The 27,932-nt window shown below is 36.2% G+C and overlaps 1 protein-coding gene across 1 annotated transcript; it reads right to left on the bottom strand.

Annotated features, from left to right (window-relative positions):
* On the bottom strand, positions 1-27,866 carry dhx38 (DEAH (Asp-Glu-Ala-His) box polypeptide 38). Its single transcript, XM_079374800.1, has 27 exons — positions 27,677-27,866; positions 26,704-27,073; positions 25,816-26,021; positions 25,582-25,737; positions 22,514-22,676; positions 22,278-22,396; positions 21,183-21,262; positions 18,032-18,187; positions 17,786-17,947; positions 17,150-17,257; positions 16,943-17,055; positions 16,113-16,250; positions 15,803-15,989; positions 14,649-14,834; positions 14,302-14,442; positions 14,111-14,221; positions 12,933-13,049; positions 12,729-12,836; positions 12,535-12,647; positions 9,573-9,781; positions 7,922-8,076; positions 7,645-7,800; positions 6,281-6,415; positions 6,058-6,183; positions 4,876-4,971; positions 4,293-4,414; positions 1-1,368 (listed from the first exon to the last, which is right to left on the bottom strand). The coding sequence occupies exons 2-27, from the start codon at positions 27,018-27,020 to the stop codon at positions 1,287-1,289; spliced, it is 3,762 nt and encodes a 1,253-aa protein (XP_079230926.1). The 5' UTR covers positions 27,021-27,073; positions 27,677-27,866; the 3' UTR covers positions 1-1,286.
* Between the last annotated feature and the right edge of the window lie 66 nt (positions 27,867-27,932).

Genomic DNA, 27,932 nt, shown 5'->3' with positions numbered 1-27,932 from the left:
CGAGGGCAATGGTCAAAGATGTCCATTTAGTACATGTTTACAATGGAAAAAAACACACAATGGATAGCAAAAATTAATTTTGTGTACACAGCCCCTAATTGTGCAAATGTATTAAATGTGATCTTTAACACACTAAATGCAGTGATCCAATCGCTACCTACAAATAATAAAGCACTTCTATATTCATTTCTTTAATATCTAATATAAAACAGTAAAATTGAAATACAAAGGAGACACAGAATGAACTTTTTACACCCTCAAAAATATAGTTATTCCCAGCCTTTCTGAAAACAATTTGTGACGTCTAAACATGTTTTGACTGTATCTAAATCATACGACAAAAGAAAGAAACAGAATATACAGACATAATGTACACATCAGTAATGAAGAATAATAAAGTTCAACAAACCTCTTATTTCAAAGTTTCCAAAAACACAGACAGAGCAACAGAGCCCTGAAAATCAGAAAGACAGTGAAATGACCCTCGGTGGCAAGCGGTTGATCATGTTGTGGATTGTGTGAACGCAGCAGTGGAGGCCTGTCATCTCTGTCGGTACACAGCACATCTGTTCAATGACTTCCAGCCCAACTGCATCAAAGACGACGCAGGATTTGACCGCCGCCTGGTCAGTGTTGATTCCAGCAGAATGATGAAATATTCTAGCAATGTTTTTGTCAGAATAACAAAGACAAGCTTCATCCACAGGGGATTAACCTATCAAAGTATAGGAAGTTAATATTCATGGCTGCTCTGTGTTTTCTGAAAGAATGATACAACAGCAGCTCTTCACAAACCCAAATATGAGAGAATGTGAATTATAATTCAACGGTAAAGTGAATATTACAGCAGGACATGAATAAATTCTGCTGTTCTGGTTTACACAAACATTCAAGAATGAAAAAGCCTATCAATGGACTAAGTGTATGTAGAATGTCAAATAAAGCTGTTTTTTTTTTAGTTTTTTTGTTTTTTCAAGTGCATTCAAATATAAGGACAAATGTGTTTGTTTTTGAATTTGGCTAAAAAATGAATTGAATACAGTACTAGCATGCTTTTTTCGTCTCAATCCAGTCCAAAAGAGTCACATATCACTTTGTCTGAGGTGAAGAGATGATGACTAGAAATGTTCTCCTTATACAATTGCTCCTACTTCTGGACAAATCTGGAAGCTGCATGTGACAAGCACTGTGATGATCATATTTAATAACATTGCACTGACTGAAGCAACTATGGCAAATAAAATCACATTTGAAATATTATCTGGCTGAAACTGTGGATACGAGCACTATAAGCCAAATCGGGCCGGTGTTCGTTTTGGTGTCATGGGCGCTTCCTCTCTCCTTCCTGGGGTGCAGATCTTTATTGCCCTGTTTGGAAATAATGAAAAGACGTGTTTATTTCAGGACGTTAATTTAAATAGAAAGGTTGTGTGTGAGACTGTGATGTGCCATGCAGCAGAAGTTGTGAGATTTGCTCTAAGGTTAAATGAGAAGAATAGACAGAGCTGTGACAAGGAGCTTCGGGCCGAGAGAAAAGGACAGTTTGTTTCTGTGAGGACCTGCGGGACGAGGGTCTGATGTAGCTGACAGGGCGATCTATCATCTTTAATTACAGCGGTGCACAGCGCTCCCCTCCTCACACCGCCAGCAATTACATCCATCAGGCCATGACCCTTCTGCTCCTCCACCACAGACTTGGCTCACACCTCCATCACTTCACTTTCTGCTGCCTGCCATCCCAACAATTGAACTTTTAGCCAATTTTATACTTTTTTCTTAAGGAATATTTCAATTAACTTTTACATTTTACAAAGAAAATGTGGGTTGCAGAACTCTCTGACGCGGTGCTGTGGCGTTCTGAGTGGTTGCAGAAGCTCGCTTCTCCATTTTGACATTATTTTGAGTGTTTTTCAGCATGTTGCTATGCGGCTGCAGTATTAAAGGAATAGTTCACACAAAATTCTCTGAACATTTATACACACGTAGGGCATTAAATGTAGATGAGTTTGTTTCTTTGTCTTCACAGATAGGGAGAAATTTAGCATTTTATCACTTGCTCACCAATGGATCCTCTGCAGTGAATGGGTGCCGTCAGAACGAGAGTCCAAACAGCTGATAAAAACATCACAATAATCCACACCACTCCAGTCCATCAATTAACGTCTTGTGAAGCAAAAAACTGCATGTTGGTAATAAACAAATCCATCATTAAGGCCAAAGTAAGAACTTTTCTAGACTGTTTTCACTTTTATAAACACTACCTGCTACAAAGACTCAGTAAGATAATATATGTTTACTTGTGCATTGCACTACAAATCATCTTGCACTCCGTGCTGCTTCCCCTAAAATATCTCGTTTGCATAATCTCATGTACAGTATTTATGTAAAGTTCTTGTACAGTCTCACTCAGATTATGTGTATGCATAATCAACTATTTATAGTACAAGTAGAGTCAGATGGTTAACTGTGTATAGGTTTATAACTGTTGTTCTTTTACTTCCATTGTTCTGTTTATATTTATGTTTAATTAATATGTAGCACTGTGGTCCTGCGAGACATTTCCACACATGTAGAAGAATGACAATAAAGCCTGACTTGAGATATACTTTTTCACTGGAGAAAGCAATATTATGCATAGAGGACTTGCATTTTAGCTGGATGCAACAGTTTGAAGCCAAAAACATCTTGATGGATTTATTATAAACACGGCACCCACTCACTTGTAATGCTAAATTTCTCAGAATCTGTTCTGAAACAAACGCATCTTGGATGGTCTGAGGATGAGTAAATAATGACTTTAATTTTTGGGTGAATTATTCTTTTAAACCTCAAGAAATATCCTACATTTGCGTATAAAAATGCCAAACACATAGCAGTGAAATGAAAAGGCAAGGTCTGGAGACACAATTTTTAAAAGCTGAACTTCTTTTAAAAGGAACACTCCACTTTTTTTTTAAAATAGGCTCATTTTACACCTCCTCTAGAGTTAAACAGTTCAGTTTTACCGTTTTTGAAACTCTTTGGTCATTTTTGAGCGAGATGCTAACGGTCTAATCCAATACAATGATCTATGCTAAGCTAAGCTAAAAGTGCTACCGCCAGACCCGGAGATCGGCTGAATGGATTCAAAAACGGTAAAACTCAACTCTTTAACTCTAGGGGAGGTGTAAAATGAGACTATTTCCAAAAAAAGTGGAGTGTTCATTTAACTTGAGCCCTGCATTTTTAGAATGGCACATCACAATTACAACATCATGTTCACCTGGATAAACAAAGGAAAAGTAGATAAGCAGAATGCAAAAAAAAAAAAAAAAAATGTGTGAATTTACTTTTTGCACAACGGTTATTCTTATTTTACTGCTTTTCCAAGCACAGAATGTATTTAAAAATCTTAATAATCAAAATCAAACAAAATGAAAATACTTGAAAATGGAAATGAAAGAGATTCTTTTGTCTCGTCAGGAGGCATCACCCAGATCACTAAAAACCTACGGAACACCTTAGCAAGCGCACATCAACGCCCTGGCAACCAAGCACAACTTCCTGGTGCTTTATGGCAGCATTTTCTTCAGAAGAAATGTAAAATGTCCTCTAAGTGACCTGTGCGTCCCGCAGGATTCAGGTCAGGTGAGATGAGCTGTGATCTCATTTTTAGATCAGCCAGCGTCTTTCTATCAGCTTATTTAAAACCCCATGAAGGCATCAGAGCCCAAGAGGGAGGCCGGCACCTTAATTATCCATCTCCCCATCATGCAAATCAAAAGTCTAATCTCCACTTTTAATGTGATTATTGTCAGAACGTCCATCACGCCGACAGTCAGCCAAAGGCTTTGATTGAGAGATAAAAATCCTGATTAATTAATGAAGTGTTATTTTACAGGACACATTTCTCGTTTTTGTGGAGCTGACAGGTGTGTGTAAAATTAATTTCCTGGATTAGTCCGAAAATTAGCGTCTGTATCTCCTCCCCCGTCCGTGGCGGTACAATTTAAATTGCTAGAGTAATGGGGGTCAGCCAGGAGTCAATATTATTTATTTTTCTCTCCTGTGGAGACGGGAGGTGAGAAAAGCTCATCATGGGGAAGACAAGGAGATGTTAGGCGAGGAAAGAGATGGGTGTGAAGGGGATAATAGCCTTCCCAAAAATTGCGACATTACTATTTCAGCACGCCAGCCATTTGATGGCTTCCGTCTAAATAGGACGATTCTGATTTCGTGAGAGTGCGAGCAGTCGCTCTAAAGAGCAGAAAGTGACTCTAAACTCTGAGTGACAGCAGTGATGGCTGAAATACCTGACGGTGCCCAGATTGTTCTTCCTCTCCTGCTCATCTTTCCGTGCACGGATCTGTTCTTGTGCAAGAGACATCTCCTCCTCCATGTTGGTGATCTCCTCTTTGGCTCTCTTTCGGTTCTCCTGGAAGGGCGACCAAAAGTTAGTGAGACAAATGTGACCCTGGAGCACAAAACCAGTCATACGTAGCACAGGTATATTTGTAGCAGCAGCCAACAATACATCGCATGGGTCAAAATTATCCATTTTTCTTTAATACCAAAAACCATTAGGATATTAAGTAAAGATCATGTTCCATGAAGATATTTTGTAAATTTCCTACCATAAATATATGGACAACTTAATAAAGGTGATTTTCTCAATATTTTGATTTTTTTGCACCCTCAGATTCTAGATTTTCAAATAGTTGTATCTCAGCCAAATATAACAAACCATACATCAATCGAAAGATTATTTATCCAGCTTTCATATGATGTATACATTTCAATTAAAAAAAATTGACCCTTATAACTGGTTTTGTGGACCAGGATCTCAAATGCGTACTGGATGTGTTGTGTATGATATTCAGGAAGGATGCTGCTCACCTGTCTGGTCTTTCCTGCATGTTTGATGCTGTAGAACATGGGTCCCAGCTCAGCCAGCCACTCGCCGTCCACCGCCGTCACACACTGCATGTACTCCTGAAACACAAACACACATACAAGTCAACAAATCACTCTTCACTAGCATTTGGGGACAGGATATTGAATAAGATGTTGATAGTATAAAATGTCAAAATTGTGAATATCATGAAGATTTAATGTGCGTTTTATTCAGAAGCAAAAAATATGATTGTGCGGATTCAAAACTGATTCAACGCTTCAATTCAATTTGCTTACATCACTAAAAAACTTTTAGCATGGCTTAACATTTATTAATTCATATAAGTTTTCAAACATGGTTTTCACTGAATGTTCAAAAAGTTTCAAACTATTAGAGCAAATTAACAAATATGGACAACATATGGCCACAAACATGCATATACATTAACAGTAATTTTGTGAAATATTAATACAATTTAAAATAAATATTTTAATATATTTTCAAATGTAATTTATTCCCATTTCGGCAAAGCTTAATTTTCAGCGCACTTCAGTGTCACATTATCCTTCAGAAATCCTTTTAATATGGTGATTTGTTGCTCAAGAAACATTTATCATTAATAGAAAGATCAGAAAAACAGCATTTATTTGAAATAGACAATACTGTAACATTATAAATGTCTTTCCTTGTACTTTCTTACTGTCTTTAATGTCAATTCATTGCATCCTTGCTACATAAAAGTAGTAATTTCTTTTAAAAAAAACATATTGACCTCAAAGTTAAGCAGCAAAACCTTCAACATTGATAATAATAAGAAATAAGCACCAACTAAGCATATTATAATGATTTTAAAATATATTAACGTAGAAAACAGTATTTCTATTAAATAATTGAATTGCTAGTTCTTTAACAGTAATTATAATAATTCTTATTTATTTTAACTTAAAAGTATAATTTACATAACTTTTATAAATACAACATTGGATAAACAAAATCATAAAAATAAAATGACAAAAAAAAAAAACTGGATGAAGAAATGTTGCAAGCTAGATTCAAACTTGCACCCCTCATATAAGCACCAGAGTGCAGTGTCAGGGCATGTGCACTAACTAACCGTTATAACAAACCATGATTCATACTAACTGACGTCACTTCACATTCAAGAGCTGAGGAGGAAGAAGTACCTTTGTGGTCATGACCAGCTCATGGTAGATGATGTAGTCAGGGGTGTAGCCCATCCCGAACAAAGCACTGGTGGGGTGCAGATGGCAGGGCATCCCAGTTCTCACATTCACATACTCCCCTATTCCCTAAACAAACAAATACACGTCATGAAGATGTTTCACATGCCGCTTGATGAAACGGAATCTAGCATTACATTGCCAAATACGCCAAGTAGTTGTGTACCTTTAATTTAGCAGCCTGGTGAAAGTATGCAGCACAGATGCACTTCCTGATCACATCCCAGTCTGAGCCGCAAGAGACCAGATTCATTTTCTGCTGCACCATGATGTCTTTGAGCTGAGCTCGCACCTCACGCACCTGTGACACACCACACACTGTTATTCATGATAAACTAAATAAAATAAAAGAGGTGTTGTATTTGCAACACTTCAAATTTTAAAATACAACTAATATCCATTACTTTTCAACTTTTTAAAAGGCTTGAATACCTTTGCTTCCAACCCCTAGAATATGTAAATATCTTTAATTGTACCTTATGATGTTTTTTTTCCTCAGTATTTTTGTCTTGTTTTCCAGTGCAAATATCTAAATATGCTTAAATGAAGATACATTTACTTCAGAAGCAAAATGACATAAGTCTTGTTTTTTTTCAAAATGAAGTGGGTTCATGATTGAAAAAGAACAAAGATCTGCCAAAGGGCTTCGAAAAATCTATTTAATTCAAAGAGATTACTAGTTTTTACTTCCAATTGACAGATATTTGTTCTTGTTTTAAACGAACTCACTTCATTTTGCTTACTTCTCAGAAAACAAGATTTTGTATCTTAATCTTGTACTCAAGTAAATGTGTCTTGATTTAAGGATGATTTAAAGAAATTTGTATGACAAAATTTTTTTTTTTTTGCAATGCATGCAATATTTAATGCCATGACATGAATTTTAAGACCTTCTGCTCTGGTTAAGACCTATGTCTCAATATTTCCCTTAAGCAAGGATATTATCGCTAGCTAAAACTCTTAAAACATTTTTGTTAATTAAAAAAGCTGAAATATACAATGTTTTATACATGAAAACAATAAATATTAGATGAAAATATATTTTTTTTTTAAATGTTGCCATGACAACTAACTGAAGTTGAGGAAATAAAATTACCAACAGACAGGAAAGAAAGAAAGAAAGAGATTAAACCTAAATGGTATTATTAAAATAACCCTAAAGCTAATGAAAATGGCATCAGCACGTAATAAAATGAATAAACATTAACGTGAAAATTATTTTTATTTTTTTAAATATCATTCAAATTCAGATTGTTGTAAGCAAACTTTCACGCCCACATACAAAGCTGGTTGAAACGCATCTTATATTACTACTCACTTCCCCGTGCGAAGAGGATATTTGCATAAAAGTCTTAAATGGTACAGCAGCAAAAAATGGTCAGAGACGGTGCCTTTTTTTATTTTTTATGCAAAACAATTTTGGCTACCATTCTGTGTGGACTTCAGGGAAATAAAATAACAAAAAGAATGATATTGCCCCTATAATAAATCAATTTGATTGATTAAACTTGACACCTCAAGTTAAGGTACCTTTCGCATGGCTTTGGTGTGGATGAAGTGATCGTTACACCAGATGCTGGAGTAATTGTTGTTCTTCCACTGCAGGTAAACGTTGAGGTAGGTCAGGTGATCACTCTCAGGCACCGAGAATTTCTCTCTCACCTGGTCACTCTCCTCCTCTCGACCCTAGACAAGTAATGGCAGATTTGAACGGTTGCCACATTTACAGATCAATATGCTCTAGTTATGAGATTGTTAACGCTTTTGAGTGTGTGAAGATCACTAGAACACAATGTACACTCGGTACCTTTGGTCTGTAGAAGATGGACGGCACAGACAACATGGAGACGACTATGAGAATGTCTGCACTGCAGCCCATGTCACATGACACAATCAGCATTTTAGACAGAGCCGGATCCAGAGGAAACTCCACCATGAGCCGCCCGGTGGGCGTCAGAGCGCCTAAACAGGGATGAGAGGAAGCCATTCTCAAATACAGGCAAAAGTCAAAAGGGATTAGACAGCACCTCTTTCAAAAGTGCTGATGGTGGGAAAATGATTCCACTTTGAGATTCTGATCAAACTTTTCAGAAGCTCAGATTTCAAAGATTACATGACAGACTAAGAAGATTAGTGAGAGAGCGGTGTGAAAAGCAGAGCAGATATTTGGGCAGGTAAACCTTAATCAGAAATAATCTGCTGTTAACACGAGACGAGAGCTAGAGAGAAAAGTGCTCCACATAGTCAAATCCTCACAAACCCTGAGAGATACGCAGGAAATGAGATTGAGATCCCTCTCTGGTCACACAGACAGTATTACTTCAGTTGCTACAGCTGAACTTTGAGTAAGACCTTAATACTTCACTGCAGCGCTTAACAAGTTTCAATCTACCAAACTAGAAAGCAAGATACACTTGAGTGCAACTCAAAGAACTCAAAGATTTATCCCCCATATAAAATAATGTCACTATCAACAGTTATCTTTAAACACTGATATATCCAAACAATCTAGTGAATATATCAGAATCAGTGTTATTGATATACTATTATATTTTGTTTAACAATATTTGGATTAGATTAGATATTTTTATACTTTTTAAAATTTTGATCACATTCATTTTTAATTTTCATTCTCCTTCTTTACTCCTTTTAATTTTAATTGAAGGTTTAGTAATTTTGTTGTGTGTTTTTGACATTTTTATTATTTTAGTTTTTTAATGTTTTTAGTTTATTTAGTTCTAGTTATTTTAGTACTTTAACTTAAGCTAAAGACAATGAGAAATGCTGCCTTGGCAGCTAACTGAAATATAATAAGTTCAATATTTTTAGATTTTATTTTATTTCAGTTCATTTTCATTTTTATTTCAAACAATGAACGTTTATTTATGGTTTAAATTTTAGCTAATGTGCAATGTTAATTTTTCAGAGTACAATATTAGACTTTGTTGCTGACAATAAACACTGAAATAATAAAATAAAATACACGAATTAATAATTCAAAAATTATATGAAAAATGTGCAACAATTTGGAAAAAAATAAAAGTCATCATGAGATGTAAATTAAAACAGACTTGTCTTCCCTGTTGTGCCGTATAAATGACTGAAATACTCAAGACTCAGAAAAACATGTAGGGCTGGAAATGATTTTATCCATTGGGAATTGATTGGATCATAGAAAGTGGGCGATGCAAATAAATGATTTATAAGTACTCCAATATTCTATACCATTTAGATTTTCTTGCTGATTTGAAAGATTTCATTTCACTTTAAACAATGCCCAAAATAAATTCTTGACACTATTTATATCTAATAGCACAGTTCAACTCTAAAAACAGATTCACTCTTGACTGTACCTTTGAATAAAATGTGACAAAAGGACAATAAGTAAAAACTAAAGGTTTATGTGGTCTTATGCAGATTCTCTTTCTCAGGGCAGTGTCTGAGGCTGGTGGTCTCACCTGTGTTGTCAAGCGCTCCCAAGATCCACAGCTGGTACATGGAGTTCAGCATGTTGTCTTCAGGCGGCGGGTCCATGAAGTGGAAGAGCAGGAGTTCTTGAACTCCCAGTGACTTGAGCAGCAGCACAACATTGGCCAGGTTAGTGCGCTGGATCTCTGGGATAGTGGTGGTGAGCATCTCATTCTTGTAGGCACTCTGAGTGTATAACCTGAAGCGGACCAACACAAAAGATAAGAGAGGTCAATTCATTTGCTATAGACATTTTAACATGTCCAAACCCAATGTGACGCAGTGGCCAGAGAAAAATCCAGGGTATTTCTTGTTAGGGAGCTTACACACTATAGAAAACATAGGCAGGCCTTTTAAATTATAATTGCTTATTATATTAGCTCATTATCATGCACATTACTAGCACACTGGCTGTTTATTAGCACTTATAAAGCACATATTAATGCCTTATTCTGCATGACCATATTCTAATCGGTAACGCTTTAGAATAGGGAACACTTATTCACTATTAACTACGGCTTTTCTCTCAATAAATTCCTGCTTATTAATAGTTAGTAATGTAGTTGTTAAGTTTAGGTATTGGGTAGGATTAGGGATGTAGAATAAGGTCATGCAAAATAAGGCATTAATGTGTTCTTAATTAGTACTAATAAATGGTTAATATTCTAGTAATATGCATGCTAGTTAAGAGACCCTAAAATAAAGTGTTACCTTCTAATCTAGATCCTTTAAACCTACCCCATACCTAAATTTACCAACTACTTTACTAACTGTTAATAAGCAGCAAATTAGAAGTTGATCGAGTGAAAACTCTTAGTTTATAGTGAATGCTTTCAAATCTAAAGAGTTATCATATATTTAAATACACACAATTAAAAAAAACTATTAAAAGTTTCCTACATCCCATCTTTAAAAGATCCAGAGGGAAGCCCATAAAAATGAGCCATTCCCAAACTACCCCTGAGCATCTTAAAATATCACAGCTCTCCTCGCCGCTCCATAGAGACAGATCTGAGAGAACAGCAGATTTCTGCAGCTATTCAACTAAATGGATAATTCCTCAGAAGATGGTGTGAAGAAGCAGCTCTGTAGTACAACATACGCATTTATGCATATCAGTCCTACTGGCTCTTGTGAAGATGCCACAATCACAGCCAGAGCTTTTAAGATTTAACACGCATGCCACACACATACACACAGCTTTTGGCCGCATTACAAAGCGTCTGGTTGAACAGAATTAATTCCTGATGTACAGATGTTTGGTAAAGGATATATGTAACTAATCCGACAAGTGCCGCACACTTTCACGAGCAGCCAGAGACACTCACAGGGAGGCAAAACAATCCCCTGCGTGAGTTTCCTTTGTGTGAGTGCACAACAGCGAGACAGCATGTCGCCGCATCTTCAGGACTGTGCAGATTTGAAAAAGGTCACAGTCAAAAAGCCCACAGGAGCCTTTGACTCACATTCTCAGAGGTGTAAACAAAAATTAAACTGCGTGAAATCCTCTCAAGATTACGGTCCCGTCCCCCTCCTGCAGTCGCCCTGCTTGACTGATAGATGTTTCAGAAAAAAGGGACTGGTGATCTGAAGGAACGCCGTTCATCTGCCTGTATGAGCAAAGAGAGGCCTGTATTTACACTACAGAGACACCTGAGCAATTCGCTTCATTTGGATGATTCGTTCCAAAGTACTGGATCAAAAAAATGACTTACTGTTTCATCACACGAGTTCGCCATAAAGTCATCATGAAATAAAAATATATCCATGCATGTGTTTTACTTTCTCGTTTTTTGGCGAATGTTTCATCAAATTATCTTTATTGAAAACGACAGCCTTCTCTCTGGTGACGTATGCAGGACTTCAATCATTTAGTTCCTGTGCAAGCTCATGTTCCACTTTGAGTGAAATGCCCAGATCTCAAAATCCAATGAACAGTTCACGGATAGAACCAAATAGCGCTCTACAGTATTTCTTTTTTTTTTGTTAATCTGTCATACTTGGATGTGTCACAATGCGAAAGAAAAAAATTGTAACTACTTCCACTACTAATTTCCTCTGCCTTTTGAAATAATAAAAAGACACTGCACAGCGTTTTAGATTTCCCTTTTTTTTTTGTAACATGATTTTTATAATATCATCATGTAACGTAAATGTAAATAAAAAAACGTAAATTCAAATAAATAAAATGACTAAAATTCAAGATTTTTTTATAAATTACTTGGGCTAGTTGTGAAGGAAACATTTCTCATTTTCATTTAGTTTCACTTGAAGTACTAAAATGAAAAAAATTAAATAAAATGTAATAAAATAATTAATAAATAAAATATATAGTAAACTATATAACAAAAATAAAAACTATATAGATGTTTAAAAATAATAATAAAAATGACAAAAAACAACAAAATTACTAAAATTCAAATGAAACAGAAATTCTAAAAATAAAATCTAAAATCTAATCAAAAAAGTTGACAGTCAGTGTCAGTGATACTAAAATAACACTGATGAAATTTCGACTTTTCACTTCAACATGTCACCAATCACATGGTTTTACTTCCAAACTAATTTCTGTAACAAAACAAATGAAGCATTTGCTTTGTGAATCAGTTTAACTGTATCATTAGTGACAACTGTTTCAAAAGAATTATATTTTTGATTAATCGAATTTGAATCTGGTCATCCCTAAAAAGTTGAACATAAAATAACAAAATCACGATGAAATCATGGAAAATGAGAGAGTGGGTGAGGGTGACTGATATGGAAATGGGACTCAGTTCTCAGTTGAGATTTTTGATTCTCAGTTCTCTGAATCATGTACATTTTTTTAACACAGCATCATTCCAAGTCTGACTTAGACCCACTATAAACTTTGCCACTGTCATAAACTGTGTCATAAATATGTGTGCCCCTCTGCTCAAGAAAGATCAGCGGTCTTTACTGATCTGTACTTACCTGAAACACTGTCCCGGGCCTGTTCTGCCTGCTCTTCCAGCCCTCTGGTTTGCATTGGCTTGACTGATGGGGTACACCTGCAGCGCATCCATGCCGATGCGAGGATTGAACACCTAAACAACACAAAGTAATAATTCTGTTAGTATCAGATGTGCCATTCTCCTATTAAAGAAAGCAGCTTCACATGGTTTTACCTTCAGTTTGCAGTAACCAGAATCCACCACAAACATGATGCCGTCCACAGTCAGAGACGTCTCAGCGATGTTTGTAGCAACAATACACTTCCTCACTCCATCAGGAGCCTGACAATAAACACACAGGTTTAGTTCACAAACCATCTAAAGCGTTTTGTCTTGTGATCAGGATCTTAAGAGTTTCCAACAGAGACCAAGGTTTACCTTCTGGAAGATCTTGGCCTGCAGGTCCGAGGGCAGCTGGGAGTAGATGGGCAGCACTGCCAGGGCCGGAGCGTTCTCTAGATCCTCCAGTCGCTCCACGATCTGATCTGACGTCACCTGCAGCAGCATAAACATCATGTGTGTTATACATTGCCTCATTAGACAAATGTAAGCTATATCAATAACTACATTTCTAACTAACCTTTTTATCTATCTAAAAAATGCGAGCACTGTTAATTGCAATGCATCTTTCTTTTTCGATTTGTGGAATTCAGCATGCTTTGTTTCAAAAACTATTGTCATTATTCTGCTTCCATACCTTCCACGCTGCGATGACGGCAAGAAGTTGGGGTCAAACCTTATCAAACGATTAATTTGCGTAAAAACACACATAACACATACACACACACACATATATGTATGTGTGTCAGTGTGTGTGTGAATATCACAAATACTACCAGTCAAAAGTTAAAAAGTCTGTAATAATTACATTTTTAAAAACAGACACATTATAAAATATTAAACAACTGTGTTATATTTTAAATTTTAATTCAGTCTGGTGACCGCAAATTTCAGCAATTTCTTAAATTTTTTAGCATCATTACTCCAGTCTTCAGTGTCCCATAATCCTTCAGAAATCATTCAAATATTCTGATTTGGTGCTCAAGAAACATTTCTTCTTATTATCAATGTTGAAAACAGTTATTTGCATTTTTGTGGAAACATTTATATAAAAGTTTGAGGTAAAAATAAATTAAATTAAATTAAATAATACTTTTATTCCAAAAAGAATGCATTAAACTGAACAAAAGTGACAGTAAAGTCATTTAAAGTGAATTTCTATTTCAAATAAATGCTTTTATTTTGAACTTTCTATTCATCAAAGAATCCTGAAATAACGCTGAATCATGATTTTAAGAAAAATATTAAGCAGCAACAGATTTGTTGTTGTTGTATTAGTTTGATTTCTGAAGGATCATGTTACATCAGCTTTGCCATTACAGGAATAAATAACACTTTTAAAATATATTAAAATAAAAACATTCAATTTTAACAATATTACTGTTTTTACTGTAGTTCTGATCAATGAAATCAGAAGTGTATATATATTTTTAATAGTGTACATAAATTGCAATTCCATTCATAGCATCATTTGCATGACTGAAGAATCTCCTCACCTCAATGTCCTCCTGACCAGGCATGAAGATGAGGATGTCACCCATCATCCCGCTGAGATGAATCTGTAAGGCCTGTTTCACAGCCGCCTCCACATAGTCCTCCTGAGGAACCTGAATCACACCAACACTCAGCATCAGTACAGCACCCCAACCAGCTCCAGCTTCAACTAAAGACGCTATTAACACCCCACCTTGCTGAACAAGATATCCACTGGGAACGTCCTGCCGGGAATGTGGAAAACGGGAACATTGCCGAAGAATCTTGCAAATTTGTCCGAGTCCATGGTGGCAGATGTGACAATGAGCTTCAAGTCTGAGCGTCTAGACACCACCTAAGTAATCAAAAAGCCAGGTTGATAAAAGGAAGAAGGTGACTCATCAGTATCAAAATCTAAATGTGACAGTACTGTTTAACGATCCATATAAGCAGCGATCAAATTAGTGTATGAAAACCAATTAAAATTGACTATGGGGAAAAGAGTTTTAATACGGATTGATGTGAAAGTGGAGGACAGACAGATGGATTGTAATGGCTCACCTCTCGGAGCAGCCCGAAGAGCACGTCAGTGTTGAGGGAGCGCTCATGGGCCTCGTCCATGATTACCGCGCTGTAGTGGTCCAAATCTGACTCCCGCAGAGATTCCCTCAGAAGAATCCCATCAGTCATGTATTTTATTACAGTCTTCTCTGATGTACAGTCTTCAAAACGGATTGCATAACCAACCTGATATAGACATTAAAGAGAAAAAAAAAAAAACACTTAGCCATGGAAAATGCTGTTATTATAACGATACAGTTTTACAATAATATACACTACTGGTCAAAATTTTGGAATAATAAAAGAAGTCACTTATGCTATATATATATTAGAATTTTACTCCATTACTCTAGTCTTCAGTGTCACATAATCCTTCAGATATCATTCTAATATGTGGATTTGCTGCTCAAGAAACAAGGCTGTATTTATTTGAATAAAATTACAGCAAAAATTTAAAATAATTAAATACAAAAAATAATACAGTTTAAAATAATTTTCTATTTTTAATATATTTTAAAATTTATTCCTGTCTTCAGTGTCACATAATTCAGAAATCAGTCTAAAATATACATATTTATACATAGTATATTTTACAATTTATATAAAATTTTAATATATTATAATATATACACTTCTTTTGGTCAACAGGCCATTCATGGATGCCAAACAGAATCTAGAAATCAACAATGGCATTACTATATTAACATACAACAGCAACTTATTTTTCTAAAATGTTTATTGATATTCACATCAGTGATATTTTAGTTTAAATTATGTTGTTTCTGTCATTTTTATTATTATTTGTAATATGTCTACATATTTTAGTTTTATTTGTAGTTGTTTAAGTACTTCAACCTACACTAAATGAAAATTATATTATTAGTAGTAGCAGTATTTCAGTTAACATTTATTTTATTTCAAATAATAGAATAACATTCAGCTTTTTTATGGTTTTAGTTTAGATTTAGTAAACGACAATAACCCCTGATTTACATTAATCCACTACACCTTCCTCTCAGTATTGGTTTCTGGGTGAAATACCATGCAAGTCACTTAAAATCCACCTGGTGGCAGTATTTCTCCATAATATTAATACATTTGTCAAGAAAATGTACAGAAAAGTGGTCCAAGCACACAAGATGTTAGGCACCAACCTCTTCTCCCAGGCTACTATTAATTTCTTCGCTGACTCTCTTGGCCACACTCATGGCTGCCACTCTGCGGGGCTGTGTGCAGCCCACCATGCCATAGCTGGTGTAACCGTCTTCATGAAGATACTGCGTCAGCTGAGTCGTCTTACCACTGCCCGTTTCCCCCACCACAATCACAATATTGTTATCCCTACCAGAAAGACACAAAGAAAAACATCAGCATACCGGGTGAGCAGACACACGAGCTCACAAATTTAGTGGCACGGTTTGTTCTTAAGGAAGCACATAAGTGAATTAATTTTAGTGTCAGAACCTGATGATGTTGAGCAGCTGCTGGCGAACAGCAAAGATGGGCAGATACTGCCTCTGCTCTAACAGAGTCTTCTTCTTAGCAAACTCACTGCTCGCTTCATTCTTCTCCTTCATGTGATCAGCAAACTTCTGCTCCGCTCTGAAAAGATGAAAGATAAGAAAGAGGCCCATGAAGAATTTACAATGGTTTTTTTTTTTTTTAATGATGTGCTGATTTTGGGGGAAAGAACTTAAGCAAGCTAAAATGTGCCAAGCAGAGCTGGGAACACTCCATGCTTGATACCAAATACATCTTAAAAGATTTTTCAAATGATTTTTGAAAGAAGTCTCCTAAAGTATAAGCCATAAAAAAAAAATTTAATCAGTAAAAACTGTGATCAAAGCTGAATTTTCAGCATCATTACTCCAGTCTTCAGTGTCACATGATCCTTCAGAAATCAGTATAATATGCTGATTTGCTGCTCAAGAAACATTTCTGATTAGCAATATTAAAAACAGTTGTGCTTCTTAATATTTTTGTTCAAAGGAACAGTTTTGTAACATTATAGATGTCTTTACTGTCACTTATGATCAATTTAATGCATCCTTGAGAAATAAAAGTATGAAGTTTTTTCACAAAAACATGTTACTGATCCCAAACTTTTGAACAGTAGTGATGACAGTCTGCCATGCATCATGGTATCATATCTAGATCATGACCAAATGTGTCTACAAGAGGGAATGAATCTAAACCGTTGTCTTCTGAGAGATACACTGTGAAATAAATTTGTAATATTTTGTAATATGTTAAAAAGATGCAATCAGAAAATGATATAAGTGACATTATTTAACCTGTAATCCACTTTTCCATCTTCTCCAACAGCTTTTCCATCCTCCTCCGTTTTCTTGATTCCCATAATGTCACCCAGTTTGGTGCCAGCGAGCTCCCAGTGTTTGTGTTGTGCCTGTCAGGTGAAAGAACCAAACTTATCTATTATATCTACACTACTGCCCTGGAGCGAGAGAAGTGTAAATTAAATATAAAAACCAGCTGTGCACCTTCTTTCTCTCTTTCTGCTCTCGGTGTCGGCGGACCAGCTGACTGCCCTTGCGGGAGATGATGGCCATGTCTGAGGTCGCGTCTTTCACTGGAATGACCGGCTCGGGCTGGAGTCGCAGGACGAATACAAAATCATCAATTAAAGACTCACAAGTCTAGAGACTCACATATGTGACCCTGCCCCACAAAACCAGTCATAAGTGTACATTTTTTTGAAATTGAGATTTCTACATCATCTGAAAGCTGAATAAATAAGATTTCCACTGATGTATGGTTTGTTAGGATAGGACAATATTTAGCCGACATACAACTATTTGAAAATCTTAGGGTGCAAAACAAATCTAAATACTGAGAAAATCGCCTATAAAGTTGTCCAAATTAAATTCTTAGCAATGCATATTACTAATCAAAAATTAAGTTTGAATATATTTATGGTAGGAAATTTACAAAATATCTTCATGGAACATGATCTTTACTTAATATCCGAATGATTTTTGGCATAAAAGAAAAGTTGATCATTTTGACCCATACAATGTATTTTTGGCTATTGCTAAAAAATATACCCCAGCGACTTCAGACTGGTTTTGTGCTCCAGGATCACAAATAAGCACATTCACGCTTAGAGATGTCTGTACCTGCTTAGTGAAGACAATCCTCCCGTCCAGGAAGGGTGGCACGAGGTTATGGACAAGCAGATGTACTCTAGCTGCATTGTCTTCCTCAAAGTCCTCATCCACCTCCAAACGCTGAACCACTCCACTGGTGAGCATGCGGTTGGTCTCCCAGCGTTCGTTGTCCTGAAGAGAAGCACACATGAGAGTAAGTATGACGCACGTGTTGAGGTCTTTAAGGTGCAGATGGGTGAGGATGTGCATCGGTACCTCGTTGATTTGCCGTTTCTGTGCTGAGATGCGTTTCTGGGTCTGCTTCTGTAGGATCTGCTCCCTCTTCTTCATATATTCCTCTGAACTGGTTGTCAAGGGGTTGTGGAACTCATCATAACCTTCATCCATCATGTACCAGTCTCGATCAGCTTGCTGTTCGGACATAACACAGTAAGTACTCACCAAAATAACAATGTGAAATGGTGTATATACAGTCAAATCAAAATTCATTCAGACACCTTCAACATTTCTCACATTATCCCAGTTTATTCTAGTAAATGGTATCTAGTATCCTAAATAAAAGTTTGTTTACATAATACATGTGTGTCTACTGTGTATATTTATTGAGTATATAAATACACACCCATACAGTATATATTTAGAAAATATTTACATGTATATATTTATATTCATATAATTTCATTTATATATAAATATATTTAATATACAAACAATATATTTTTCTTAAACATATACATGCATGTGTCTATTTATATATGCATAATAAATATACACAGTACACACACTTATATTATGTAAACAAAAACGTTTATTTTGGATGCGATTAATCATTTGACAGCACTAGTTTATTCACTATAGTTTGGTAATACAATATGACAAGAACTCAGAGTTAAACTGTGTCAGAACAAATTCATCTTGATAATGTCAGATAACTTTGATAGAAAGGTATGTAATGAAACAGGTTGAATAGCTGTCAGCTGTTAAATTTAAGTACACAATTAGATAATACCAATTTAGGTCAACCGATTACCAAGCAATGCTTAATTTTGTTCAGTCTGTGGTGTAAAAAGCTCCCATTTGCAATTAAAGAAAAAACACGTCAGCAAAACATGGTCAGGTCAAAGTCCACTGTATGAAGAATATTTGGTTATAATATGTCACAGTTTACTTTATTTAGCTGTCCTCACTTACATAAATGAACTACAGGCCCGGTTTCACAGACAGGGTTTAGGCTAAACCAGGATTAGGCCATAGCTCAATTAGGACATTTAAGTAATTTTTATAAACATGCTTAGAAAAATACATTACTTGGGTGAATCTTGGGCAAAACAATGGCACTGATATATTTAAGACCAGTCAGTGCAAGTTTATTTCAGTTGAAACAGCTCAGACTTATTTTTTAGTCTAGGACTAGGCTTAAGCCTGGTCTGTGAAACCAGGGGATAGTGTCCTGCACCCACTAGAGTAAAAAAAAAAAAAAGTATATATAAACATTATATATAATAATTTTTGGTTTGACTGTGTGTATATACATGTGTGTACTGTATCTATGTGAACAAATTTGGATATAATTAAATTCAAAAATGCATTATTGGCATGACTGTAAAAGAAAAGAAAAAAAATACAATCTTGCCAAAGCTTGGAATATATATATACAGGTCCTTTTCAAAAAATTAGCATATTGTGATAAAGTTCATTATTTTCTGTAATGTACTGATAAACATTAGACTTTCATATATTTTAGATTCATTACAACACAACTGAAGTAGTTCAAGCCTTTTATTGTTTTAATATTGATGATTTTGGCATACAGCTCATGAAAACCCAAAATTCCTATCTCAAAAAATTAGCATATCATGAAAAGGTTCTCTAAACGAGCTATTAACCTAATCATCTGAATCAACTAATTAACTCTAAACACCTGCAAAAGATTCCTGAGGCTTTTAAAAACTCCCAGCCTGGTTCATTACTCAAAACCGCAATCATGGGTAAGACTGCCGACCTGACTGCTGTCCAGAAGGCCATCATTGACACCCTCAAGCAAGAGGGTAAGACACAGAAAGAAATTTCTGAACGAATAGGCTGTTCCCAGAGTGCTGTATCAAGGCACCTCAGTGGGAAGTCTGTGGGAAGGAAAAAGTGTGGCAGAAAACGCAGCACAACGAGAAGAGGTGACCGGACCCTGAGGAAGATTGTGGAGAAGGACCGATTCCAGACCTTGGGGGACCTGCGGAAGCAGTGGACTGAGTCTGGAGTAGAAACATCCAGAGCCACCGTGTACAGGCGTGTGCAGGAAATGGGCTACAGGTGCCGCATTCCCCAGGTCAAGCCACTTTTGAACAAAGAAGCAGCACTGGACTGTTGCTCAGTGGTCCAAAGTACTTTTTTCGGATGAAAGCAAATTTTGCATGTCATTCGGAAATCAAGGTGCCAGAGTCTGGAGGAAGACTGGGGAGAGGGAAATGCCAAAATGCCTGAAGTCCAGTGTCAAGTACCCACAGTCAGTGATGGTCTGGGGTGCCATGTCAGCTGCTGGTGTTGGTCCACTGTGTTTTATCAAGGGCAGGGTCAATGCAGCTAGCTATCAGGAGATTTTGGAGCACTTCATGCTTCCATCTGCTGAAAAGCTTTATGGAGATGAAGATTTCATTTTTCAGCACGACCTGGCACCTGCTCACAGTGCCAAAACCACTGGTAAATGGTTTACTGACCATGGTATTACTGTGCTCAATTGGCCTGCCAACTCTCCTGACCTGAACCCCATAGAGAATCTGTGGGATATTGTGAAGAGAAAGTTGAGAGACGCAAGACCCAACACTCTGGATGAGCTTAAGGCCGCTATCGAAGCATCCTGGGCCTCCATAACACCTCAGCAGTGCCACAGGCTGATTGCCTCCATGCCACGCCGCATTGAAGCAGTAATTTCTGCAAAAGGATTCCCGACCAAGTATTGAGTGCATAACTGAACATAATTATTTGAAGGTTGACTTTTTTTGTATTAAAAACACTTTTCTTTTATTGGTCGGATGAAATATGCTAATATTTTGAGATAGGAATTTTGTGTTTTCATGAGCTGTATGCCAAAATCATCAATATTAAAACAATAAAAGGATTGAACTACTTCAGTTGTGTTGTAATGAATCTAAAATATATGAAAGTCTAATGTTTATCAGTACATTACAGAAAATAATGAACTTTATCACAATATGCTAATTTTTTGAAAAGGACCTGTATATATAATATATATCCAACTTTATATAGAATACAAAAAAAAAAAAAAGTAGTTTTTTTTTTCTTTGACATAGTATGCGCTTATGATTCACACACATTAAGATCAGGATGGAGTATATATTAGGAATCCTAAGAACATAAACAGAGCATTTGAAGAGGAAAATTAAGCACTCACCCTCTGATCTTCCTCCCACTGTTCCTTCTCTTCTTCATTATTAAACAGGATGCCATCCTCTCTATCATCTCTCTTATCACCTAAAAACAAGAGTCCATATAAATATAACACTGTAGATGCTGTACACTACTGTTCAAAAAGATAAGATATTTGTTTTTTTAAAGAAGAGTCTTTTCACCAAGGCTGTGCTAGTTTAATGAAAAATAATCAAAAACAGAAATATTGTGAAATATCATTACAATTAAATTAACGTTTTCTATTTTATGACATTTTAAAATGTGAATTATTTCTGTGATGGCAAAGCTGAATTTTTAGCATCATTACTCCAGTCTTGAGTGTCACATGATCCTTCAGAAATCATTCTAAGGTTAAGAATTAATTCCACTATGCTGATTTGTTGCTTAATAAACCTCTTATTATTATTAGTTGAAAATATTCAGCCTGGTGTGTGGAAGTGTTATTTTTCTCTAATGAATAGAAAGTAAAAAAAATCAACTGTCAATATATGATTTTATGAATTAATTGCACCTTTGCTGAATAAAACATTTGAACGGTAGTGCATACATGATACATGTGCATTTTCAAATTAATCTTGTTCGTTAATCATTGGCTTAATACATGTTCTTGATATTTAAGGAATAATATTTTAAAAATAATTTTAAGTAAAAATATAAAACACATAAGGAAATTATTATTAATAAAAAGCAAATAAATAGACAATAAAACAAAACAAAAAAGTTTTAAAAAATCTATACTTTGGGAAGTAACTTACTGAATTTTCAAACAATATATACCAAATAAAAACAGAAGTAATAAAGTTTAAAAATGTAAATGTAAGAATTTGAGTTTAGTAAACACAACCTTATAACTTTCTTATATGATAACTAGATAAATATATATAGTGAAAGGTAAATAGTGGATATTTCAGATGTGTATAAATGTGGTCACCCCTAGAGTGTATAATTTTTTTTTTTAATTGCTTTTTTATGCAAACCCTGGCTTGTATATAGTTATTGCAAGCTATGTATGCTGGCTTTGTTCTACAATAAACAAATAGTCATAAAAAAAAAAATAACTTGTAAGTGGTGTCTTTACCTTTTCCTCGGGACAGGCGTGGAGTGGAGCCAAGGTGCTTCCTGTCACTGGCCCACTCGTTGTACTTATATGATGGGGTTGGTAGAGGAGTTTCTGCTGGATATTGAGGTTTACTTGACCTGAAAAACAAAAGTGACAATGTAACATCTACTAATACTCCTTCTGACAACACAAACCACGTCAGCACAAATAACCTTCAACATTAATCACTGAGGCTCTGATGAAGTGATTCACACCTGTCTCTCCTCTCACTGTCGCGGACTGAGCGATGGCTACGCTCGGAGCGGTCGTTCTCCCGGTGTGAGGGGGCAGGAGATGGGCTCTCCCAGTGAGAGTGGCGTGAGCTGACATATCCACTGTCATCCTCATCCCAGCTGGAGCGTGACGGAGTGGCCAAATCTGTGTGGACATATGAAACACACTTCATCCATCATTTACCCAAACAGGAAAAAGTTGCCTAACACACTTGTTGGTCCTGGAACAGACTACTGCAGCTTTTGAAACAGATTTTAGGTTTAGGTTTATTATAGTTAGGATTAGGGCTACACAATTTAGGGAAAAAATGGAATTGTGATTTCTCTAATTAAATATAGGTTTAGGTTTATAATTAGGGGGCTACACAATTTAGGGAAACATGGAATTTTGGAGGGGAAGAAAAAGTTTAATTGTGATTTTTTTTTCTGATTAAAAAATTAAATACAGGTTTGATGTGCTTGTTTGTAGAGTTGCAGAATTTGGTCAAACATTTGTGATTATATATGAATATGGCCAATATAGCTGTGATTAAATATCTATTATTATTATTTATTATTAAATAAAACTATACAAACTACTACAACTCGAATTACGAAAATGTTGGGCCTTTTTTTTTTAAATTTGAATAAAATGAAAACTAAAAGACTTTCAAATCACATGAGCCAATTTGTTTATTCGCAATAGAACATAGATAACATACCAAATATTTAAACTGAGAAATTTTACAATTGTATGCAAAAAAAGAGCTCATTTCCAATTTGACACCTGCTACAGGTCTCAAAATAGTTGGGACGGGGGCATGTTTACCATAGTGTAGCATCTCCTCTTCTTTTCAAAACAGTTTGAAGAGGTCTGGGCATCGAGGTTATGAGTTTCTGGAGTTTTGGTGTTGGAATTTGGTCCCATTCTTGCCTGATATAGGTTTCTAGCTGCTGAAGAGTTCGTGGTCGTCTTTGACGTATTTTTCATTTAATGGCGCACCAAATGTTCTCTATAGGAGAAAGATCTGGACTGCAGGCAGGCCAATTCAACACCCGGACTCTTCTACGACGAAGCCATGCTGTTGTAATACACTAGGCCTTCCCTGAAATAGACGTCATCTGGAGGGGAGCATATGTTGCTCTAAAACCTTTATATACCTTTCAGCATTCATAGTGCCTTCCAAAACATGCAAGCTGCCCATATTGTATGCACTTATGCAACCCCATAACATCAGAGATGCTGGCTTTTGAACTAAATGCTGATAACACACTGGAAGTTCTCCCTCCTCTTTAGGCCGGAGGACACGGCGCCAGTGATTTCCAACAAGAATGTCAAATTTGGACTCGTCTGACCATAGAACACTTTTCCACTTTGAAACAGTCCATTTTAAATGACTTGGCCCACAGGACACGACGGCGCTTCTGGACCAAGTTCACATATGGCTTCCTTTTTGCATGATAGAGCTTTAGTTGGCACGGTGGATTGTGTTTACCGACGGGGGTTTCTGGACGTATTCCTGGGCCCATTTAGTAATGTCAATGACAGAATCATGCCGATGAGTAATGCAGTGTTGTCTGAGGGCCCGAAGACCACGGGCATCCAACAAAGGTTTTCGGCCTAGAATCTTTTGATGATGTTATGCACTGTAGATGATGAGATTCGCAAAACCTTTGCAATGTAATGTTGAGGAACGTTGCTTTTAAAGTATTCCAATCTTTTTACGCACTCTTTCACAGATTAGAGAGCCTCTGCCCATCTTTACTTCTGAGAGACTCTGCCTCTCTAAGTCATCCCTTTTATGTTACAGACCTGGGCCCGTATTCATGAAAAAGTTTAGTGCTAAGAGTTGCTCCTAGTAACAAAATTCTAAGAAAATTCTTAGAAATGTGGGTGTTTCCTCTTGAGATTAAAGAAAATTACTGATATCTTAACTAGTAAAAATACTTTTACAGATATCTAGAAATGCCATTTTCACTAGTAAGAATAGCTATGGTAATGAGTTCATGAATATTAATGAGATCTGGTTTTCCAATAATCCTCTTTTTAGCGTCAGCATTGGCCAAAGATGGCGGAAGAACGTCCACGTGCAGAAATGGCTCCTTTATTTATTTGTTTTGACAATGAAACATGAAATTATGACTGCATTTATTTATTTATTTATTTTTTGTTAATGGTTAAAAAAAAAAAGTAATTTTATCCTGTTTCTTTTTATTGGCCACCAAGTCCTTCGGATAATTAAAAGAAAAATGAACAAGGCATTCATTTAGCCATAACATAAAAAATTACTTCATGTCATTTTTTCATGTTTACTTTTGGTTTCATTACTCTTTCTTCTAATACATCAAATAAAAAATACAACCAAAATGAAAAATAAAACAATGCGTACAAAGTTTGAACATTTTGCTTGTTTTATTTTTTTCTTAAATATCGTTGTATTTAGGCTACATGGAAGAGTTGTTATATTGTGTGCCCAAATTCGTGCCGGTGTTTCTCTTTGTTTAAAGGCGGGTGCGGATTTTATTTTATTTTTTTTTTTAACTGTACATTTTGATTTATTATAACACCGACACGTTTGATGAGTCGACATATTTGCACTCTCTGCCCAATTCGGCTCTAATTGTCTTGACCATTGGGACCAAACGTGATACACACTGTAATAATACTTGCATTATTTTTAAATAACATGTTGCCCAGTTCTTGAAGTATCGGTGGACAAGATTAATGATAAAGTCTATTGAACCTCTTTCTCATCTCTGTCTCAGCCTTAATACAAATATAAGGCCGTAGGGAGTAAGTGCTTTTTGCTTATGTGTGGTTTCAATTGTTCCTATATTTTTTCATAAATTTAGAATAAATTTTATTACGAACTTTTTGGTGAATTGTGATTTGTTCTTAAAATCGTCTGGATGCACATTTCACTCACAAATTTGTGCGTACTCAAGCTTTGTGAATGAGACACAATGTTCCACTTGGGTCAATCTCAGGAACAAATAATGCAGGAAATGTCATTTAGCATATTCAGTAGTGCTAAAACTGATCAGGGTAGCGTGTTCTGAGCGTGACTGACCTTTGGGTCTGTTGTGGGGTGATTCGGGCTCATCGCGGCGAGTACCGCGGCTCATGCGGTCGGAGCAGCCGTCCCTCTGCGAGCGTTCACTCCTTACGCTGCCATCACCGCGCTCAGAGCGACTGCTGCTGGAGCTGCGGCTGCTTTCCCGTTCATCTGCACAAAGCCATAGAACCAAGATCAGAGCCTGACACAGTGAGGTGGGATCTCTCAGGCCGAGATCGCCTGACTTACCTCTGTCTCTTCTTCTGTCTCTGTTACGGTAGCGGTCGTGGTCTCTGTCCCTGGATCTGTCTTTGTCTCTGCTCTTATCCTCTTTGGAGGACGCATAAACCCCATGCTCACGTCTGTCCTTCTCCCTCTGTTGATGTTTCTGCTTGAACTCCTCACTAACTCCTCCTGGGTTTGATGGCGTTTCTGATCCAGTGACACGGTACTTCCTGTAGAAGCATGTAACAAACTCATGACTGCATTGCATTTATTAATTTCCTTCATATGTGTCCTTGATATTTATTAGGAATTAGGCATTAGGAATATTCCGGATAATAAAATAATGAAAAATATATAAATATATTATTTACAAATATATCAAAATTATAAATGAAGTACATAATATAATACCATGTATTATTATATACATAATTTGGCATCATTGATATACTACTATATTTTTGTTAATATTGAATTACATTTACTTTTTATATTTTCTTTATTGTCATTTTTTTGTATTATTTGGTTTTTAATACACCTATACTTTTATATAAAGCTTTAGTTTTAACTGTACGTGTGTCTTTGTGTTGTTATACAGAGAAAACTCAAAGCTGGAGACATATAATGCAGCTTTTCTTTCACTGTATATGATAAAATATATTTAAGATTGATTAACTATGTAAAAATTAACGTAATTACAAGGAGACCCAGAGAGCATATTTGTGTATTTGTAGTTTCAGTTGTTCCCACATTTTTCAGAAATTTTGAATAAATTTTATTATGAAAGTCATTGATGAATCATAATTGTTTGTATGCAGATTTCACGCCAAAAAATTCACTTAGTGAATAAGTCCCACTGTTCTTTAAAAAAAACAACTTATGTCTAAGTAACGAAAACGAAGAACAACCCACCTTTCCTTTTTTCGATTCCCACTATCGTCATCTTCTTGATTTTCATCATCAGACCCCGAATCACTTTTTCCCTCCTCCCAGTCCTTGTAGGACGACACCTTGGATTTCTTGGGTTGATCATCCAGTCTTTCCTTCCCCTCGCGCTCCTTGCGTTTCTGTGCGGCCAGCAGATCGAGGCCCAGGAGCGAGGTGCGTGGAGCGGGTGCTCTGAACACATGCTGTTCTGATGAAGCGCTCTTCTTCTTCACTATCAGCCCCCCGACCTGAACACTGGGGTCACTCCCTTCCAGCCGATGCAGGGAGGAATCATCCTCCATCTCTGCTGAGGTCTTGACCACAGTACTCCGCTGATGGATTTCCAGTAAAGTGTCTAAAAGAGGTTGCCAAAAAAGTTACTCATTTGGGCCAAAAACACAGTCTTTATGATCCAAGTAAACACATGACATTAATATGATTACATGTGATTTAAGTAAACTTGTGTGTTAACTTTAAGGCCTGGTTTCACAAACGGGGCTTATCTTAAGCCAGGACTAGGCCTTAGTTAAATTAAGATATTTAAGCAACTTTTACAAAAATGCCTTAGAAGAAAACATTAAGGTGTGCATCTTGACACAGAGCAAGATATTTTCAGTTGAAACGTGCATTTTAGTCTGGGACTAGCTTAAGTCTTGGTAAGTGTTAACTTGTCATTTAAATTTATCTAAAATGCCCCTAAACTATTTAAGGGCCAATTGATTTCTACTACTGATAGTTCCTGTCACAATATCATTACATTATATGTACATATTATACAATATATTACTACAGCTAGCCTAGCATTAGTCATGGAGGTATTAGCCGTAGATATGTATACATCAGTTTTGGTCTTAAAATATAACAAATAACTTTTTATCTATAGTATTTTGTTTGCCACGGTACTTTTTTGTATGGTTAAATAACATTCATAAGAGAGAGAGAACAAAAACGGGTTTACCTTTCAAACGATATCCTCAGAAGCCAGTAATATAAGTTCCTCAAATCAGTTCTACACGGTATGATAAAACTTCTGTAATGTATAATATAATCGAAATACTCAATTAAACAGCATAGCGGCAAACGTCAACATTGACTACAGTAGGGCGCCATTACTCTCCCAGCATTCACAGCTTAGTGACGTCCCATCCGACTCCTGAATGAATCACTCGTGTGAACCGGTTCTTCCAAACGATTCAGTCAATCCGATCACACAT

This window comes from Barbus barbus (genome assembly GCF_936440315.1).
Source record: "Barbus barbus genome assembly, chromosome: 2".
In the NCBI taxonomy this organism is placed as follows: Eukaryota; Metazoa; Chordata; class Actinopteri; order Cypriniformes; family Cyprinidae; genus Barbus; species Barbus barbus.
The sequence above is the reverse complement of the archived record's forward strand: the minus strand, read 5'-3'. Positions and strand labels throughout refer to the sequence as shown.

What these genes read in the sequence shown, in the direction of transcription:
- dhx38 (XM_079374800.1), bottom strand. Translation starts at nt 27,020, where the DNA reads ATGGAGGATGATTCCTCCCTGCATCGGCTGGAAGGGAGTGACCCCAGT. An exon ending in CTGGTCAGGAGGACATTGAG is followed by an intron (nt 13,050 to 14,110) that starts GTGAGGAGATTC and finishes ATGCTGCTGCAG; the next exon opens with GTGACGTCAGATCAGATCGT. An exon ending in ACACCAAAGCCATGCGAAAG is followed by an intron (nt 6,416 to 7,644) that starts GTACCTTAACTT and finishes GGTGTGTCACAG; the next exon opens with GTGCGTGAGGTGCGAGCTCA.